This window comes from Acanthochromis polyacanthus, chromosome 11, assembly GCF_021347895.1.
Source record: "Acanthochromis polyacanthus isolate Apoly-LR-REF ecotype Palm Island chromosome 11, KAUST_Apoly_ChrSc, whole genome shotgun sequence".
Classification (NCBI taxonomy): Eukaryota; Metazoa; Chordata; class Actinopteri; family Pomacentridae; genus Acanthochromis; species Acanthochromis polyacanthus.
In genome coordinates this window covers 18743494-18762247 of record NC_067123.1, presented here as the reverse complement: position 1 = coordinate 18762247, position 18754 = coordinate 18743494, and the positions used below count along the sequence as shown (strand labels likewise).

At 40.3% G+C, this 18754-nt stretch overlaps 2 protein-coding genes across 2 annotated transcripts in view; one reads left to right on the top strand and one right to left on the bottom strand.

The window, feature by feature from the left end:
- Positions 1-5287: 5287 nt before the first annotated feature.
- tac1 (tachykinin precursor 1) lies at positions 5288-10435 on the top strand. The gene is made up of 5 exons (XM_022218066.2): positions 5288-5701; positions 7158-7260; positions 7350-7373; positions 9677-9733; positions 9842-10435. Exons 1-5 carry the CDS (start codon positions 5585-5587, stop codon positions 9886-9888), a joined length of 348 nt encoding a protein of 115 aa, XP_022073758.1. The 5' UTR covers positions 5288-5584; the 3' UTR covers positions 9889-10435.
- Positions 10436-10563: 128 nt separating this feature from the next.
- asns (asparagine synthetase) overlaps positions 10564-18754 on the bottom strand; it is a 31362-nt gene continuing 23171 nt past the window's right edge. Inside the window, exons 10-12 of the mRNA XM_022218067.2 lie at positions 18669-18750; positions 18428-18583; positions 10564-15256 (exon numbers count right to left, since the gene is read on the bottom strand). Coding sequence (XP_022073759.2) covers positions 15050-15256; positions 18428-18583; positions 18669-18750 — 445 coding nt within the window. The 3' untranslated portion in view covers positions 10564-15049. The remainder of the gene's footprint in view (positions 15257-18427; positions 18584-18668; positions 18751-18754) is intronic.

Sequence of the window (18754 nt, the reverse complement as noted above, 5' to 3'; positions counted from 1 at the left end):
GTGCCGTATCCGTAGCCCACAGGCTACGGGTACGGGTCCGTATCTGTAGACACTACCTAAGATAAAAGTGGCATGCTTTGCAGCAGCCGCTTTTGAAGCACTGCAGGCGACCTCTTGTTTCAGTGCAGATAATAAGTGACCACTCTGAGAAGCAAAGGCGGATGCCAATGTTGGTCACTGCTATTTGCTTTTATCCCAAGGTGACCAGCAGGGAGGTGACGAGAATGGAAGAAAGAGAAATACGAAGTGAGACGCAGCAAATAGACCAAAAAAGGAATCAAAGCAGGAACATTGCATTGACAGGACTGTATATGGTGGGTGTTTCAATCATCAGGACGCAGTGTCCAATTTATGGTTGCATTTTTATACTAATGAAAGTCACCATTGGGCATTTAAAAAGCAGCAATGTTCTGGCTGAAATATTTCAGCACCTGGGCACCAAAATCTAATGTAGAATCACGAGTCACAGTCATTTCATAAACAACAGTGGTCATGGGTTTTAATCCAGCTCATGGCCATTTACTGCATGTCATCCCCCCACTCTTCTACTCATAGTTCATGTCTCTCTCTCTACACTGTCCTGTACAATAAACGCCCAAAGTAAATAAATCAGGTGTGATACTGCAGACTACCGCCAGCATGCATTGTTCTTCATCATACAATTTTATGTAAAAAAAAAAACCTTGTAAAAATATCCAAATTCAGTTTCAAATGTAAATAATTTACTGTTTTTTGCAGATCACATCAAGTGAGTTCTTACATGTAATTTGACATGAAAAAAATCTGGTATATTTCATTGATCTTTTTTTTTAAATTTGACATTATACACATAAAATCAGAATGTATTTTTGTTGTTTTTTTTCTCACAAAAGTGAAGAAAATCTGTACAATGAAAGGAAAATTTTGTCATTGCAACATTATAGCATTCCAACATCAAACACTGGTTTCTCCAAGTGCTGGAAAGTACAACAATTAACTCAATACAACAAAACAACAACGTCAAAACTCTTAACAAGTAAAAGTGGAATGTCTTGTTTAAGTTCAAGTACCGAAATATCATCATCAAACAATACTTAGAGGATCAAACATTACTCATTCTGCAGCAAAATGTCTCTGTTACTGATAAATTATTCTCTACAACGTTGTTGATCATGATGTATTAGAGTGAAAGCAGAATGTTACTGTTGTTATACTATTAAGCATTTTAGTCCAGTGCGTCCCATCAAGAGTCCTAAAATGAATTGGACGGATCCTAAGATGATTTATGGGAGATGAAAGAAAGAATAAATAGGGAGAAAAAAGTTCTGTTAACCAAACTTATATTTACTGTTGACATTTTTCTATATTTGCTGTGAGAAAAATGGACAATATGGGCCTCAAACAATTATTTTAATGGAACCATGAGAGAAATTTAAAGAGGAAATGTGTTAGTGGAACTAACATCTGACACAAAACAACATGCCTTTTTTTTTACAGGTTTGTTGCTCCGCCAAGGAACAGCCAAGTTATGTGATGATTGGCGTACGTTTGTCCATCTGTTTGTGTCCGTCTGTCTGTATGTTGGCAACATTACTCAAAAACGGACAAACGGATTTTGATGAAATTTTCAGGGCAGGTCAGAAAAAACACAAGGACTAAGTGATTAGATTTTGGCAGTGATGCAGCTTATAGTCTGGATCCACGGATTTGTTAAATATTTCTGTATCATTGCGAAATAGTGCGAGGCGTCACTGTAACTATGACAACAAGTGAAGGTTACATCAGCTGCCTGCTGACGAGCACATGATTTTGATCCTACTACTAATCAAACGCTGTGGACTTATCGGGAATTATCCATTGGAAATGATACAAGGAACAATTGATTACATTGTGGGGGTATTTCCAAGTCCCATCAGTTCCTGCCGCCTGGAACATATTTAGGTCACGTGATTCGGCTTTCGTGCATAACGTACACATGCATAACACGCCTGTGCTCAGCACAAAATAATTTTGTATTCAAGATTTCATTAGTCAGAAATTATATGACTGGGCAGCCTTGGCGTACTACGCGCTCTGAGTGCTTTTCTTGTTCTTACCAATGTGTTGAACGTATATTAAGACACTTATTTTATGCTAAATTAAAAAAGGAAATGCTCAAGTAAAGTGAAAGTACCTCAAGTAACTGGAACTGGTTTTTATAACAATGTTTTCTTTTGGCTGAACTATCCAGATGGCAGATTTGACAGCGATCATTTGAATAGTTCTTGAAATGCAAATGCAATTTGGAAGCGACTGAAGATGTGCATTTGGCTCATATTTGTAAGCAGTCACGAAGAATCCGTTTTGTCCATGCTGAAACCTTGTATGCAGCAGGTCTTGGATATGAACATAAGCTCTCGTTTCAGCTCACATCTGTCGCTGCCATCCGAGTGTCATGCTGAAAAAAGAAACTACATAAGCTCCTGTTGAGAATTATCTGCTGAGCACCATATACACAGAGAAAACTGACATGTGGCAGCCCCATTTCAATTTTCACAGCATCTTTAATTAGAAAATAATGAAAACAAAGGGTGATCTTTGAGAGTTTGTTTGCATGAAGTCATAGAGCTGAAACATGTATCATTGTAGCATTAATAAATGATTACCTCGTTAATTAGCAGACTATGCAATAACAGTGAGATCATTTTTTTTCTTGTTTGAAAGTGTTTTATATTATGATACACACAAGGCAGGTTTTGCAGTTTAAACCCCCGAAAAATGCAGAAATGGTTTTATTTTCTGTGTAAATTTTGATGGAAGATCATAAGAAAGTTAATATTTTAACAGCTCCTGTTTGATTTAGCCTCTTCCAGGCTACTTTAATTAAAATATAAATGGAATGTTTGGTGGGATCCCTGTTTACAGCAGGAATTTTCTAATTCAAGTTGCTCGTGCATTAACTATTGGCACAGGGTTGCTTTGACTCAGTCGTCCCTTCCAACAAATGATCCGATTTGGATTCATTCCATGCACAAAATCAACTTATTCCCTAATATATTCATGCATCACATCAGCATGTCACAGTCCCATTTGTTGATGGACGTCTTATCAAAGTTAGAGGAGCGTCCTCAGCGACCTGCTACACCATCCAGCTGATCGAGGCAGCAGTAACAGCTGCAGACGCTGCACAGTCTCAGTGGACTGACGCCCTGTTTGTTCACATCTCTCTGTGTAATCTGCATATCTGTTTATCAGTCTGTCCCAACTTCAGTGGCTCCCTGCTCTCTTTACCTCCTACGTATTCTTTCTTAATCCTCCCCCTCTGTGGTAACTCCCTCCCATGGTTCCAACAGCTCCATCACCTCTCTCTCTCTCTCTCTCTCTCTCCATCTCTCTCTCCTCACCTCCCTCTTCCGTCTGTTAATTGGATGAGCTGTCACAGTTGTGAGGAAGATTAAATCTCAGTCCGGAGCAGCTCTGTGACCACGGAGGGCCCCTCGGTGGAGAGAGGTAATGAATATTACTGTAAACCTATTCACAGACCCTGTGCCTGCTCCACAACGTTCACCAGGAATTTTTCACTTTACGTGACACATATACACTACCATTCAAAAGTTTGGGGCCACTTAGAAATGTCCTCATTTTTGAAAGAAAAGCATTTTTTTTCAATGATGTTAACATTAAATTAATCAAAAATACAGTCTAGACATTGTTTATGTGGCAAAAGAGGTGGAAAAACGGCTGATTTTTAATGAACTATCTACGTAGGGGTAGAGAGGAACATTTCCAGCAAGCATCACAATAATAGTACATTGTGTTAGCTAATCATATTGAAAGGCTAACTGATTAGAAAACCCTTGTGCAACTATATTATGACATGAAAAAAACTATAACTTTTCATGGAAAACATGAAATTGTCTGGCTGAACCCAAAATTTTGAATGGTAATGTGCATCCTAGAAAAGGGACCCCATCCATGGTTTCAAAAAACAAAATACACACATTAAGGTCAAGTTGAGTCAATCAATGCAAAACGACCGTCAAATATACTTGTGTTCATGTAAAATGGTGCTGCATCCTGGACTAGGGCTACGTGAGCACAGAGCAAACATTTGCATTCGCCAGATAGCACATGGGTAAAGAAAATGTACTTATTGTTCATGGAATAAAGGCACTTGTGCAAATCAAGCCCCTTCGTGAGGTGAGTGAACTTAGTGAGGCAGCGGAGTCCCCCTATTCATCCTGAACGGTCTACTCTTTTAAAAAAGCTTTTCTAATGGAAATCAGTGGCACCTTAGGGTCACACGTCCTTCTTCTTTTCATCCAGGCTTTGATATGAGAGCTTTGCATAGTCTTCTCTGAGCTCTTATATAGCGAGAAAATATAAATGTAATATCTAAATAGGGCATTTGGTGCGTAAGAAGTTACCCAGTTCAATAATAAAATGATACAGTTGAGGGAAAAAAATAAAAAATATAGATTTGAGAACTAAGCAGAGCCAAGTGCGTCATCCTGAGCTGACGTTACTGTTACGTTCTTATGTGTGTCTAGATTTGAGCATCTGCATTGCATGTGTCCTCTTAGGAAAGCTGTGTGGGTTCTGTAAGAAGAGTATGACGAAATCCCGCACTGAATGTGGCCTGATTTTCAGTCAAACTGCCCTCTTAGAAGTGTAGACTAAGGTTGTCCACTCAGCCAGCTGAGCTATTTGGGCTGTGGTCCCCAACGCAGCAGCGCGGGTTCGAGTCCAACTCACGGTCCTTTGCTGTAAGTCCTTCACCCTGTTCTTCTCCCTAATTTCCTGTCTGTCTCTCTACTAACCTTTCTAACAAAAGGCAAAAAAAAAACTTAAAAAAGAAGTGTAGACTTAAACAAAATACATTATCTTCTGATTTCTCTCTACACTGTCAGCTAACAAAATAAGGCAACATGCAAAAACCTGACAAAAAAAATCTCAATTAAAAAACAACATATTAAATTGAATTCATCCTTAATTGCAACGTCATTATCAGAACATGAACGTAACATTTATGAGCTCCCTTCTCTGAATTATGTAATTTCTGGAGTCTCCAAGTTAAACTAATAGCTCCCCTAAGGGCCATTAATCATTACTCACTAGACAACTAAGTAAAAACTGCTGAAAGTGAAGTCATGCTGCTATAATTCTCGTCGGTGTTTTTATGAATAAAACCAAACACAGTTACAGTGCAGCTGTCCGGTGACGCACACGGTGTCCAGCTCCTGACGACAAAACTTCGTTGTGTACTCGTGACACGGACAGAGTAATCCCACTACTGTAATGGCGTTACTAAGCAACACAGCTCACACCGCTATATAGGAGCGCACGCGGGGCGGACAGGAGGGAAGTTGGTGCAGAGGCAGAGCGCGCGGACAGCTGCGGATCCAGTGGCGGGACTTAATGAGCATCCTGACGCACGCACGCGCTATGGACTAAACTGTTGAGCTGTGAGGAGAGAAGCAGCGCGCGCACAGAACACCTCCAGCTCGTGCCTCTAACGCACTTGGTTTACTTTCTGCTTTTCTAGTTTCTGTTGTCGACTGTCGTTTTTTTCGACTTAAAGCCAGTTTGAGTGAATTTCAGCGCGTCAAAAAAGCCGCTCCGCACCATGAAGTTCCAGCTTTTACCTGCTTTAATGGCTTTTTTCGCCGTCGCTCAAGTTTTTTGCGACGAAAACGAGCCAAAAGGAGAGGCTGACTACTGGACGAGTAATAATCAGATTCAGGTAGCTGCTGTACATGTTTGTTTTTAGAGGAAGTATTCATAAATGTCACCTATTACTGGAACTGTTATTGGGTTAAAGCAAAGGGGGAAGGAATTTTTCCTTCTGTTTTGCATGAAACTAGGAGAATTGAATTATTTATACATTGTTTAAATTTGTTTAACCCAAATATAATAAGGGAAGTTAGAATGGTTAAACTGAATTGTGGTAGGATTTTAGTGAAGTAAATTAAAACTCACTCCAGAATTATAGAATAGGCTATTTACTACAAAAAAAAAATCTACCTATGTACAAGAACTGTATTGGATTTCTGCAGATGTCGTCAATGAGATAACATGTAGGTTTTAATTTCACATTGTTTTCAAGATGTAATTTTTCTCTCATTCTCCCAACTCCCATTAGCCATAATTTAGAATAGAACATGACTCATTTGTTCTAATTAATTTTAGAGTAGACAGCTAACAGTGCACAGTCAATGTAATGACTTGATCCAGTTCCTTGACTGTAAAAAAAAACAACAAAAAACAGTCCACTCTTCTAATTATCAGGGTCAAGGTTCCAAGACTGTGGGCTTTTTGTAAAACTTGAAAAAAAAAATCTACCAGTTTGAGATGATTCCATCTGTTCCCAGTTCAGTTTCTCATGTTTCATTCATTTTTTCCAAATTGGCATTTTGAGATGCACAGAATGCAGCAAATGAATGCTGAGAAAAAGTCCTAGAACAAGCTGATCTGAAAGCATCTCACCGCACTTAGAGAAAATAAGATGTTCGGGCTCAGTAACACTCAGCATGAAGATGGATATTGTTGCAGAGCAGCCAGCCAATAGGAAATTAAATAAAGCCTAAGTGCACAGCACACTGTATAGGAGCTGAAGCCAAAAAGTTGCTCCATTTACATGAAACGCACGTCCAGCTTTTGACATTGCGAGTTGGAGACGTGCCAAGCAGCTCCTCCAGTAGCCTAACTGGGGCCATTCTGCAGATGAATGAGGCTACAATAAATCATTACAACTTAGTGTGCGAGACATTAGTGGCCTGGGGTTCACATCTCAGTCACACTAATGCATAAATATATCCTGAGATGGAAATAGAAACACTTAGTGAAAGTTTCAGATTGAAGCCATGCATGGATTATTACTCAGTGCAGGTGGGTACACGAGGGTGTTGGGGGTTTTAGATAACATTTTTTTTGAAGATACATGCGCTGTTTCAAGCAGATTCTGATCTTTTTCCTCTGTTATTATCAGGACAGCAAGTGGCAATATAAGCATTTAATATTACAGGGGCAGTTTTGTATTTCTTACCAGACAAAAATACAGATCTATAAAGCAGCTCCATCATTTTGGTATCAAGTGACAATAAATGCTGGGATTACACAATTATACTTGTTGCCAACCTGGGTCTCCAAACCCCCTCCTGGTGTCTCCGTGAACATTTATTGAGATTGTCCCCCCTCAGGATGGCTGGCTTCCCAACGACCCATTCAGAGAAATACTCCTGAGGATGACAAGAAAGCCGCGACCGCATCAGTTCATTGGTCTGATGGGAAAGCGCTCTATGGGTAAGAGCTCCTTCTCAATACTGTACAGCTTTTCTTTCTTTCTGTGGACCTCTTGTCCTAACAAGCACTTTGATTTTGTCTTCTTGCAGCAAATGCACAGATCACCCGCAAAAGTAAGTACTAAAATCATGTCAGTTGTTTGTTCATTTTCCTTTTAATGCCCTACAATTCCATTTCCCCGTAGCTATCGGTGTCCGTGCGTCATGCATGTCAATCAAACCTGGATGAAATCGTTTGATTTTAATGGAACATGAAGAGAATTAATGATAAACGATAATAAGTGTCACGGCTCCATTCTACTGGAGGCAGTTGTCCTCATATCTCATTTTCAATGATCTGCTCTTCATCTTTCATGAGTGCCCCAGCTCTCTCTGGACTTACACATTTGTAGGTGTTCTGATAAACTGAAGCCTCTTCAACAGTTTCAGAAATTCTGTCTGTGCATAGCCACAGCCAGGGTTTTACAATTCTGAGGCCAAAAAGACCATCTCTAAAGTGGTTTTCATGTCATATCAGTAATTCATCGTTACCCAGTCCTCTCCACATGTTATCTCTTTCTCTGGCTTAAAAGGACAAAAATTTAACCAAGCACCTTAAAACATACTGGAATTGGCCTGTAGAAATACAGTCTGTGTAATTTGTAAGAATTGCAGAATGTAAACTCCTCCAAAGTTGCCAAAACCTCCAAAGTTTCCTAAAAAATGGTGTCAGTGAACTCAGTGAGCTCAGTACACTTAAAATATATCCTTTAAAGATCCACTGACTTATTTAAGCTTTGTTGTAAAACAGTCATATAACAGTAGATGCATGAGCAGAGCCATATTTATGAAGATCAAGTAAAGTTGTAGGTTTTCAGTACAATTTTGACAGACAGTAAATGCATTAAATATAAGAATAGATCCAGCAGGTGTTGTGTGAGGCGTGTGCATTCCTCTCCAAACACTGGATGACTGCTAAAGCTCTACAGACAACACCTCACCCCCACTGAAAGTGGACTAGATCAGCCATTTGGCCATTTGGATCCAGATGCTCTGTTCCAAAAAGATAGCAGCAGAAAAAAAGGGTAAATCCTCTCATATTTCACCCCCAGTATTACTAATTGAGCAAAATCTTTATGCCATTGGTTGAAAAGGAATGGGAACAGAGGAAGCAAACAATTTTGCAGGGTTTAATTAATTGACAGCCACCACAGATTACTGCATGTCAGGTTTTTTTTCTGTTCTTTTGAACACTAATTTGTCAGTAAGGGAGGTGGTCCAGAGTGTGTGACAAAGAGGGTAGAGATAAAGAGCAAAGAGGCAAAAGAAACGAGGAGGAGGGGATTTTCCCTTTTTCTCTTTTCATTTAGTCTAAATTAGTCACCCACTCAGTGATGCAACACAGTGCAGCATAAGTAAGCATACGTCTAATTTATTCAGCTCATGCAGGCATGGCTCTCAGTCACTCATCATTAGGGAGAGGGAGGGTGCTGGGATCAATGCCCCAAGGACATGTGAGAGTTAAATTGGATTGTTTACGCTTGTGATGGATAGAAGGAGCCACGCATTTCATCCTTCACTTACACTGAGGATGCCTTCTACACTTAGAATACTAGAGAGGGTTAAAAAAAAAAAAAAAAAAGAGGCAAAACAGTGCTCAGTTATTTCTGCACTGCTGACCGACAAGGACATTGTTTACAGTTAACTCATCAGTGTAATGCAAATATTGATGTTTGTGTAATGCAAGATTTTCCCTCAGGGCTCTGTAGTTTATAACACCCCAGTCTAATACACCCCCACTCCAGCCCCCCCCATCTCCTTCCTCGTGATCATATTAGAGTCCATTACTGTGATTGACAGGGGGCCCAGTCAGTCTGTGATGCAGTTGTCCGTCACATTTACCTCCATGCCAAACTGACAGGTCCCAATGTCTGACTGGAGCTCAGTTTGGGTCCCGGTCCACACGGTGCAAACAGGACAGCCACTGAACACACTAACCTCATATCCATGTATCATATCTGGAAATGTGTGGAGACGTAAAGAGGAGTTTACAGCTTAGAACCACACACAGATTACACCTATACTAAATCACTGACCCACTCAAGTTCATGTAATGTTAGACAGCATGACAAACATTTGAGATTCATGCTTTCTGACCTTCTTACTGTTTTCATGTGATTCACTTCATTTCAAGCCTCAAAGGATACGTGTGAGAAAGAATAGTCCCTTGTAAGCAGGCTCATTAAGCAGACAAGAGCTTTGAAGGGATCACAAACAAAAATGTCAAAACTACTGGACTAAATGTTTTGAAATGTGTGTGAAACAGCATGTGAACTGTGGAGACTTGTATATTTAAAAGTCTGGGTACAACTCCTGTTACAGTTAACTAAAATATACTTTAAGCTGTTTGTTGAACAGTCTCTGTGTTTCCTTTGAAGGACATAAAGTCAACTCTTTTGTTGGACTGATGGGAAAAAGGAGCCAAGAGGAGCCAGGTAAGTTTTTTCAAGAAAACTGCTCATGTTTGAAGTTGGCATTTTTTTTTACATTATTTTCCATTTGGCGAATGTGTCATAAAGTTAACAGTGTTTCTCTCTCTGCAGAGTCCTACGAGTGGAGCACAATACAGACATACGACAAGCGCCGCTAAACAGTCCAGTCACCTGCCTGCTTCTCGTCTAACCATTCCACACCAATGGGAGGGGTACCTGACGCTGGTTTTGTTTTCTCCAAACTGTGTATAGTTGTTAGCTGAATAAAAATGATTGTTTCCACATTGTAGTGACGTAGCAGTGCTGTACCTGTGCCAGTTTCATTTGTCCCAGCAGAAGGTAGACCGGGACCAGAGGAGAGGGAATCGGGGTCATTCTCAATGTTAAATGGTTTCTGTGAGCGTTCTCCACCATCTGCCATGCCACAAAGACTAAATGTTGTTGTGGACCATCAAAGCAAGGCTATACCCCTGGGTATGCTGAAAATTGCACTGCCAAAGTCACTGCATAGTGCCTCATAACTGTTTAATTGCAACTGATTGTTCTATAAATACAACACACTGGGATAGGTTCTCATTTTGGCTTTCAAATGACTTTTAGAAAAGCTGTCATGTTGTCCACCTGCACATGTGGTGTGATATGACAGGATACCTGTGTGTTATAGTAATCTGACAAATATTAAAATTATTTTCTTTACTGGTTGAACCTCAGCTTCAAAGTCGTGAATTCCTTGTGATGTGAAGTGAGAAAAAAAGCACCTTTTCAGGGTGTGTGAAGAGCGGACTCTGGTGTTAAAAGGAGGTACTGCATGGAGCACAAACGCAACAACACAGTGCCAAGAGGTACATTTATTTTAGCAGCAGTTTGTATGGATCGTAGACAATTAACTAGATAGCAAGAGTCAGTCAACAGCTGTGCTAGGAAGAGGACACAACAGCAGAAGTGAGAATGGAATGCAGCTCAGAAAACAAGAGCCTTGCAGTAAATTCTACATGTTCTGTTACTGTTTCATGCTGAAATTAGCAGTTACTGAATTGCAGCACATTTTTAGGCATTACTGCTGTATTTCTGTAGTTCTAGGGGTGGACTATGAAGATGAATAAAGTAGCATATTCTCAAGAAATTCACTTTAATCCATTAATAACCAGCGTCCAATGATAAACTATTTGCATAGCCAGTTGCAGTCTAACATCTAAAACCCAGAAAAAACCCTGGAAAGACTAATTAGTGTGAAGTCACTCTACTTGGACAAGGTTCACACATGACTCACTGATGACAAACTGTAAAGATGTCATTCACACAAATTGCATAATACACTAGTCAACAAGCTGCATCGGCCTTTTTCTTGTTAGTAGTTCTAAATGATCAATTTAAGTTAAACCCCCAAACAGACATACATAGTATACAACAGAAATGATGACACGTCTATGCTCTATCACTTAAACATCAAATGATTCCAAGTTGTGTCGCCTGTCAATAACTGCATTGCTTCTAAGTTGAACAGTAGAGTGTTTCCGCTTATGAAAAAACAAAACACATTTTAGAAAGATTATATGCAAGATACAGGCCCCAAAGTAGAAACTCAGTGCAAGACAGGTTAATGAACCTGTGATGACTGAAACAAAGGACAGAGTCTTATTTTCCAGTCAACCTAGTTCGATGAACACGGTCATAAAATGACTTTCAGATCTATGTGCATGTCTGCATCATGGCCTCTCACAGAAAGGAATTGCCCGATTTACTGAAAAATCAGATAGTGAGACTTCACAAAGACCAAGAAGGATAAAGGAAGACAAAATATCAGTCAACAAACGATCACAGCAGTAACCAGGAGGAACAGAATGAGCCACAGAGCTACTAATCCAGCTGCAGTGGTTGTCCTACCAAAATGACACTATTTATTGCACTACTCGGTCACTTACGCTCAGAAAAATGTTTTATATTTTGCACAGGGGTTGTTACTGACAATCAGAGTCTTATGGCGTCTATTCTTCAGCACTATTTGGGGTGAACTTGGCGTGAACTACCCCAGTGAGTGCATAGTCCTCACAGTAAAGCATGGAGACAGTAGGGGGATGATATGAGGCTGCATGACCAACGTCTAGGAAGATGACTTCCTGTCTGCAGAAGCTTGGCAGCAGAGGAATATTCCAGCATGTTGAAGTCTCTGAAGAACAACAGAACATTTCTACACACATTTGGTGTCCTCCATAAGAGCAAAAACGCTACTGTTCAACTTAGAAGTAATGTGATCATTGGCAAGTGGTGTCGCTTTGAATTAACTGAGATTTAAGTGACATTTCACAACAGTATATTCACTTCTGTTGTTTGCTGTTGTCTGTGGTAACGGGAGTCCACATTATCTAAGAAGTAGCAGCAGGATAGTACAACAGAAGTTAGTCAGTTACAATGTAAAGACTAAAGATCTCCAAAGAAAACGCCACACTGACCAAGTGGAGCATGTATGAGATCCACTGTTTTTGGATTGAAGCGAATGATAGAGAAGCGAGGAATCATTCGGTGCTTTAGAAAAATGAAACGAAAAAATGAACAGATGATTCGTGACATGACAGAAAAGCACCACCGCTGACCATCATGACAGGAAACCAAACTTTGAGCAACTCTGCTGCAGCTGTGGCACCATGATGGATCTCAAAGGTCCCAATAGATGAGATGAGGGGTTTCTCATGAGTGATCACTCCTCTTTAACAAAATGCAAGTAACACAAATATGTAGAAAATGGCTGGGAAAACACACACAGAGATGCATGGTCCTTTAAAATAAATCAACAAAATGCATCTTAAGATCTGGCATCTGACCATAACCTTAGCTGACCAGTTAACTTGGCCGTTGATGGAGTTTGTTAGAGTTAGCTGTAGAAAAAAGCAAAGGTTTACTGCACCACAAAAGCTTCCATATCCAAGTGATTGTTTTGAGAGCCTTCCATGAGAGTTTTTGTGGTTCTTGTCCCAACAAAGGAGTATGTAGTTCTCATGTATGAACACAATCACACCAACACATCACCCCAGTAGAGCCTTACATTTGTCTAATTAGTTGCCATCTAGCTGTACTGTGGAATTATTGGCTAGACGTAGCTGTAAAAGAATGAAATGTAGGTCCGACAGTTCTTGTCACAGGTTTATGGGTATACTACTGTAAATCAATGACATATGGCATTAAGAATCCAAGGCAGAGCTGTGTAGGCACCTGTTGTGTTTCTATAACAGCCCCTTAGAACTGTGCGGTGAAAAGTTCAGAGATTTGGCACACTGACTGGGGACAGTCCCCCGATTCTTTCCCCAAAGTTTTATGACTGTGCCTCAAGTAGGAGGTGTAACCTTTGGGCCATAAGCTCACTTGACACAAGAAATCCAATTACCATCGTATTTCTTGGATTAGGTCCAGTTAAAAGTAAAAAAAAGTCCACGAAGGCTCACATTAAATAGCTGTCATATAGAGTTTTGATTTGTCCGTTACAGCCTTACTATTGGTCCCCAACGACAGGTCTGATCAGTAACTTTTAGCTTCATGCTGTAAACAGTTTCCCACTTACAAGACCACAAAATTCACAGGAACTGGTCAAAATTTCTCTCTTTTCAATTCACATTATTTTTCCAGTATCTTTTACTTCATATGTAAAAGAGATAGCCACATGAAATCTTTAGTTTAGCTGAAAAACACATTTGAGCTCTCTTAAAACCAAATCACTTTTACATCCACTACAGGTGTCAAAATCTAAAGACAAGATTAAAAAAACAAGACTTTGGCTTTAGATTGAGACACCTGGAGTGGATGTAAAATTTGGTTTTTCAGACAGCTCAAATGTGTTTTTCAGTCCTGAAAATTCCATGTGGCTGTTTCCTGTATTCATGAAATGCCTCAGAACGTTTTTCCAGGATATCAACACTCGATAAGCTTTCAGGTGTGCTTTTCAGACCTCTTTCTTATGATCACCTAATGAAGCACATTTGCCTGAAGTTTAAGCAACACATCTGTTACCACCACCACACAACCAAAGGTCTGCTTTTACTCTTAAACTCTACTTTCTTCCAATCTGCCTGCCTAACTTCACTGATTGTGTGTTTGTTTCTGAGTGCACAGCAGTGCCACGGCTAAATACGTCCAGCAGCAGAGGAGTGAAGCTGCCCACCTGCTGCTTTCACCACACTACCAATGTTCAAGGTGTCATTTTTGTGATGCACATAAAAGCAAAAACCCTCCTTGGACTTACTTTGAAAGAGTGTGCAGCAGGTCACACAAAGTGCCCACGCTGCAGGAAAACTAAAGATGACAGGTATAAAATTAAAGGCTGCAGCTGGTGCACACACATCAGCCTCGCTGCTTTTAAATGGTTACAAAGCTGAACTGTCCTACAAGCAGCTGTACAAAGAGAAATCTATCACTCTTTTGAGAACAGCTCCTAAAGTACAGCTAAATCACCACAACAGGTCTAACAAACTCCATCACAGCTTGACAAAGTTTATATAAGGCATGGGTGTCAAACACACGGCCCGCGGGCCAAAACCGGCCCACAAAGAGGGTCCAATCCGCCCCACGGGACAGCTTTGGAAAGTGTAAAAATTAGAGAGAGGACATTAACTGCAATCTTTCAACAAAAAAAATAAAAAATCACTGCTTTGTCCACTTCACTACCACAACCTGTATATCTATTTGTTGTTTACATTTTATATAATTACAAGACAGGGGGAAAACTTAACCTTCTTCCTTTGTAGTTTCCATTTAGTTTGTGTGGTGTGTCAGGATTACTACATAGATGAATGTTTAGTGTCTTTGTAGATTTTCTGTGATCTGGAGGTTTTAATGTGTAAATGATAAGGTGCAGCATATGCCTTCGCCCGAGTCAGCTGGGATAGGCTCCAGCACCCCCCACCCCCCTAGTGAGGATAAAGCGGTGTATAGAGAATCGATGGATAATATTGTTGAAACTGAACTTATTTTTCTTAAATTTCAGGTTGTTCATAATGTTTTGCAAAAAGATGGTTCATTAAATGTGAAAATTGTCAGAATGTACTTTTTTTGCATTAAAACAAAGGGAACATTTGGAGTTGTATTTATTTATAGGTTATTATGCTGTCATTTTACTGGTCCGGCCTACTGGAGATCAAATTGAGTTGAATGTGGCCCCTGAACTGAAATGAGTTTGACACCCCTGATAGAAGGAAAGGCCGCTAATTTCAAAGAAATCATTACTTCAGCTTAGGGGTTTAACAAGGTAAAGTTAAGTATGACACATGCTCAACTGGGCAGCATACTGCTGACAGACAGACAGACAGAGGCACTCAGCTGCTCAGCCAATCACTACTCTTTATCAGGTTTATAGATGGACAGGGTCCGGGCTGACGGGTCGGTGGCGTTGATCCAGCGCGGCATCCAGAAATGGCTGAGCCAGTCAGCTCGGCCCGGGTAGTGCTTCTCAAACACCTGTCTGAAGTAGTAGGCCTCTTTGGTGCGTGGGGGGTTGTGAGGGAACGTCTTGTGAGCCTTCTCCATCTGGTTGTCGTTCACCTGACAGGACACAGGACAGGAGACACCCGGCGTTTAAACATCCAAGCCATGACTTCTGAGTGCTGGACAGAAAACATTTATACTGTTTGAAACTATTTTCCCATCGCTAGCTGGGAAATTACATCGAATGCAAACGATTTTTCTCATTTTCTGTGTTACATGCTGACAAAGTAATTGCGGTAAACAAACACTTTTTCACCAATTATGTCTCGGAGGGAAGTGGAGTGATTTTAGCATTACCTGTCTGGAGGATATGTGAGTAATTCAAATGACTTTCTGTTTTCCAGTGAACTCGCTGCTCCTGCTCTAAATTAAATCCCACATCCTTGTATTTTAAAGCAGTTTTTTTCACAACAGACATTTCTTACCTTTTTCTTTCCTTCTCTGTTTAATCAGCTCAGTGTGAAATTCAATTTCCATGTGTGAATGGACATAGCTGAAAAATGCTTTTACAAATCTGATGGAAGCATTAACACCAATATAGACCTAATTGGTAACCGACACATAGATCTGTGTGCTGAGAGTAAATCTGGCTTGCTGTGTATGATTTCAAAGTGTATTTACTCATTATCGTTTGGATGATTGAATAATGCATGTATTCACAGACTGGCTCTGATAAGGGGTTTGGTGGCTGTGGGTGTTCAAAAAAACAACAAAAAACATAGTAATTCTTTTCACACACAATGCAGCATTACATGGCAGGTCGGTGCTCATCTGTTATGAGCTGCTGTGTCTTTTTCCCCCTCTCCTCTGCTCCCTGGCCACTAAGTTTGTCTTTATACAGTGTGGTGCTGCTGTGTTTCAACTTCATATTATTCTGTGCAGAAGCTGACATTGCATGCAACAGTGATATTTGTTCATGCTTGTTCGGCCAATTGTTTTGTATTTTTTGCCATTTGCCTTATTAGAGACAACAGTTATTTACAAAATGTGTCTTTCGGATGTTTTAATGTACTTTTTGGTGTCACTAAATTCTGGTAATGGTGCGTTTACTTGCTGGCCTGCAGTGCTGTGGCTGTTTCCTGATGTCACATTTGATATTTCAGTTGTAAACATTGGTGATATTGATAGCGTGTGTGAGAACAATCATGTCTGGTGTCAGGTCAGGGGATCGTTTCGTTAGGGAGGAGTAGGCCAGTGGCCCCCCAGAAATTATGAATGAACTGTTGACCAATCGGTAACAGTCATCAGAAGCTCCTGCTGCAGCTCCACACACACTGATCATACGCACCATCGGCCCTTCTGTCCTGTCCACATGTGTGAAAGAAGCTGAAACTAGCATTTGTTTTTATCACAATACACTGAGATCACCTCATGGGGTGTCACAGTATCTTCTATCGCAGAGTCCTCCTAGTTACACTGAATATTCAGCCAGGTAAACAATTTAGGATGAACCTAAATAAAAGAGTTAAACACAACAGAGCAGCCCATGTAAAAAGTCTGTCTATAGCCCTGAGATTGTTAGAGTAAATGAACCTTCTTGTTGTTTGGGTTTATTTGTGTAGTGAGGCTTCATATCAAACCAAGGTGATGATTTTTATCCAGAGTAAAATATACTACCAGTCACAAGTTTGGACACACCTTCTCATTTAATGGTTTTCCTTTATTTGAATGACTATTTACATTTCAGATTCTCACTGAAAATATCAAAACTATGAATGAACACACATGGAATTATGTAGTAAACAAAAAAACAAAAAAAAACAATTATGCACAACACAGCTAATGGTCCCAGCCCATTAGGAAGACAAGAAATTCCACAAATTAGCCTTGACAAGGTACACCTCTGAAGTAAAAACCATTTCAGGTGACTACCTCACGAGGCTCATTGAGAGAATACCAAGAGTGTATAAAGCAGTAGTCAAAGCAAAGGGTGAAGAATCTAAAATAAAAAAAAAATGTGTTTTGACTTATTTCACACTTTTTTGTTTACTACATAATATTTGTGTTCATTCATAGTTTTGATCCCTTCAGTGAGATTCTACACTGTAAAAAGTAATGAGAATAAAGAAAAACCATTAAATGAAAAGTTGTGTCCAAACTTCTGGTGGTAGTAGTGAACATAATTGGGTCAACATCTCAGTACAGTGTAGATCCATACTAACTGTCTCTTAGCGCATGTTTTCCCCTCACAGCAAAGCAAGCAGCCTCGCTGATGGACCTCCATCCAGAGTGTGTTTCTGGGAATCTGCTTGGGTAATGCAGACTTCACATTTTATTCAGATTACCCATAATACCCACAGCAATATAAAGGTAACACTGTAAACGGATTCATTTAGCGTATGTATTGGTTTTAAATTAAATTATTTATGTATATACTTATGTATTTATCTATGCAGAAAATATGTCAAAAATAACAAATTGTGTGAATTTACTGAGCTTCTAGTCATGCCTGCTGTACAAAGCTCAGTGTAAATAAAGATTTATTAAAGCCATGAATGTTGTTTTGGTGTATCTGCAGCACTGTCAGTGGACTTTTTAAAACCTGCTGCACACTTTCACTGTCTTCTGAAACAGCCCCTTCAATGAGGACATCACCTCTTTGTGCAAACTATGTAGTTTTTCATGCGTTTGGTCTTCAGTTATTTTACTAATATTCATCAAACACTGAAGATGAATCTATGTTCTCTTCTCAACAACACACACAAAACCTCTCAGCTGAGCACTGCATGTGAAGCATGTGGAGATTTCCAGGAAGGACGGGACACCAACCAGAGATCTTCTAGCGGCAAGGTGAAAGTGCTAACCACCAAGCCACTGTGCAGCCAGAAGCAGTTTTCTATTTCTTGTATTTTCTTTTTTTTTAATATATTTTATTTTTGGGCCTTTTTCGGCTTTATTTGACAGACTAAGTGAGAGAGTGACAGGAAACGGGGGTGGGGGAAGACATGCAGAAAAGGGCCACGGGCGGGAACCGAACCCGGACCGCTGCATCAGAGACCAGCTCCTACACGTGGCTCACCCGTCCAACCCACTGAGCTACATGAGCACCTATTTCTTGTATTTTCTGAACGGACAATGTACTAAACTGTGACCACAAAACTGAGCTACGTACTAAATTGTAATTTTTCCATACCATTACAGTCTCCCTCGAAAGGGCTCGGTTTAGCATGAGAAACGGCTCTACGCTCAGCTTCAGTGTTATTTGTTTGTTCCTGCACTCGTACTCACCATAGACTCCAGATGCTCCTGCAGGCAGATGTACCAGGACTTCTTCAGTGACATCATGCCGTCACTGAAGGCTTCTTTGCGTCTCCACAGGATCTCCTCAGGGATCAGGTCGAGACCTTTAAAGGAGTCCCTCAGCAGGTACTTCTCCACTCCATGCTGCTTTCACAAGACATTCAAAGCTACGCTCGAACACTGATTCCACCAATCACTGGATATGTTGGACAGTGAAATGAGCACTGACCTTAGGAACCCTCATCTCCTCAGGCAGGGAAAGGTAGTATGCTGTGAACCTGTGGTCCAGGAAAGGCACTCTGAGCTCCAGACTGA

Excerpts from the sequence above, each read along its gene's own strand:
- tac1 (XM_022218066.2), top strand. The coding sequence starts at position 5,585 with ATGAAGTTCCAGCTTTTACCTGCTTTAATGGCTTTTTTCGCCGTCGCT. Across the intron at positions 5,702-7,157 it reads CGAGTAATAATCAGATTCAG|GATGGCTGGCTTCCCAACGA; the intron begins GTAGCTGCTGTA and ends GTCCCCCCTCAG. Across the intron at positions 7,261-7,349 it reads GATGGGAAAGCGCTCTATGG|CAAATGCACAGATCACCCGC; the intron begins GTAAGAGCTCCT and ends GTCTTCTTGCAG.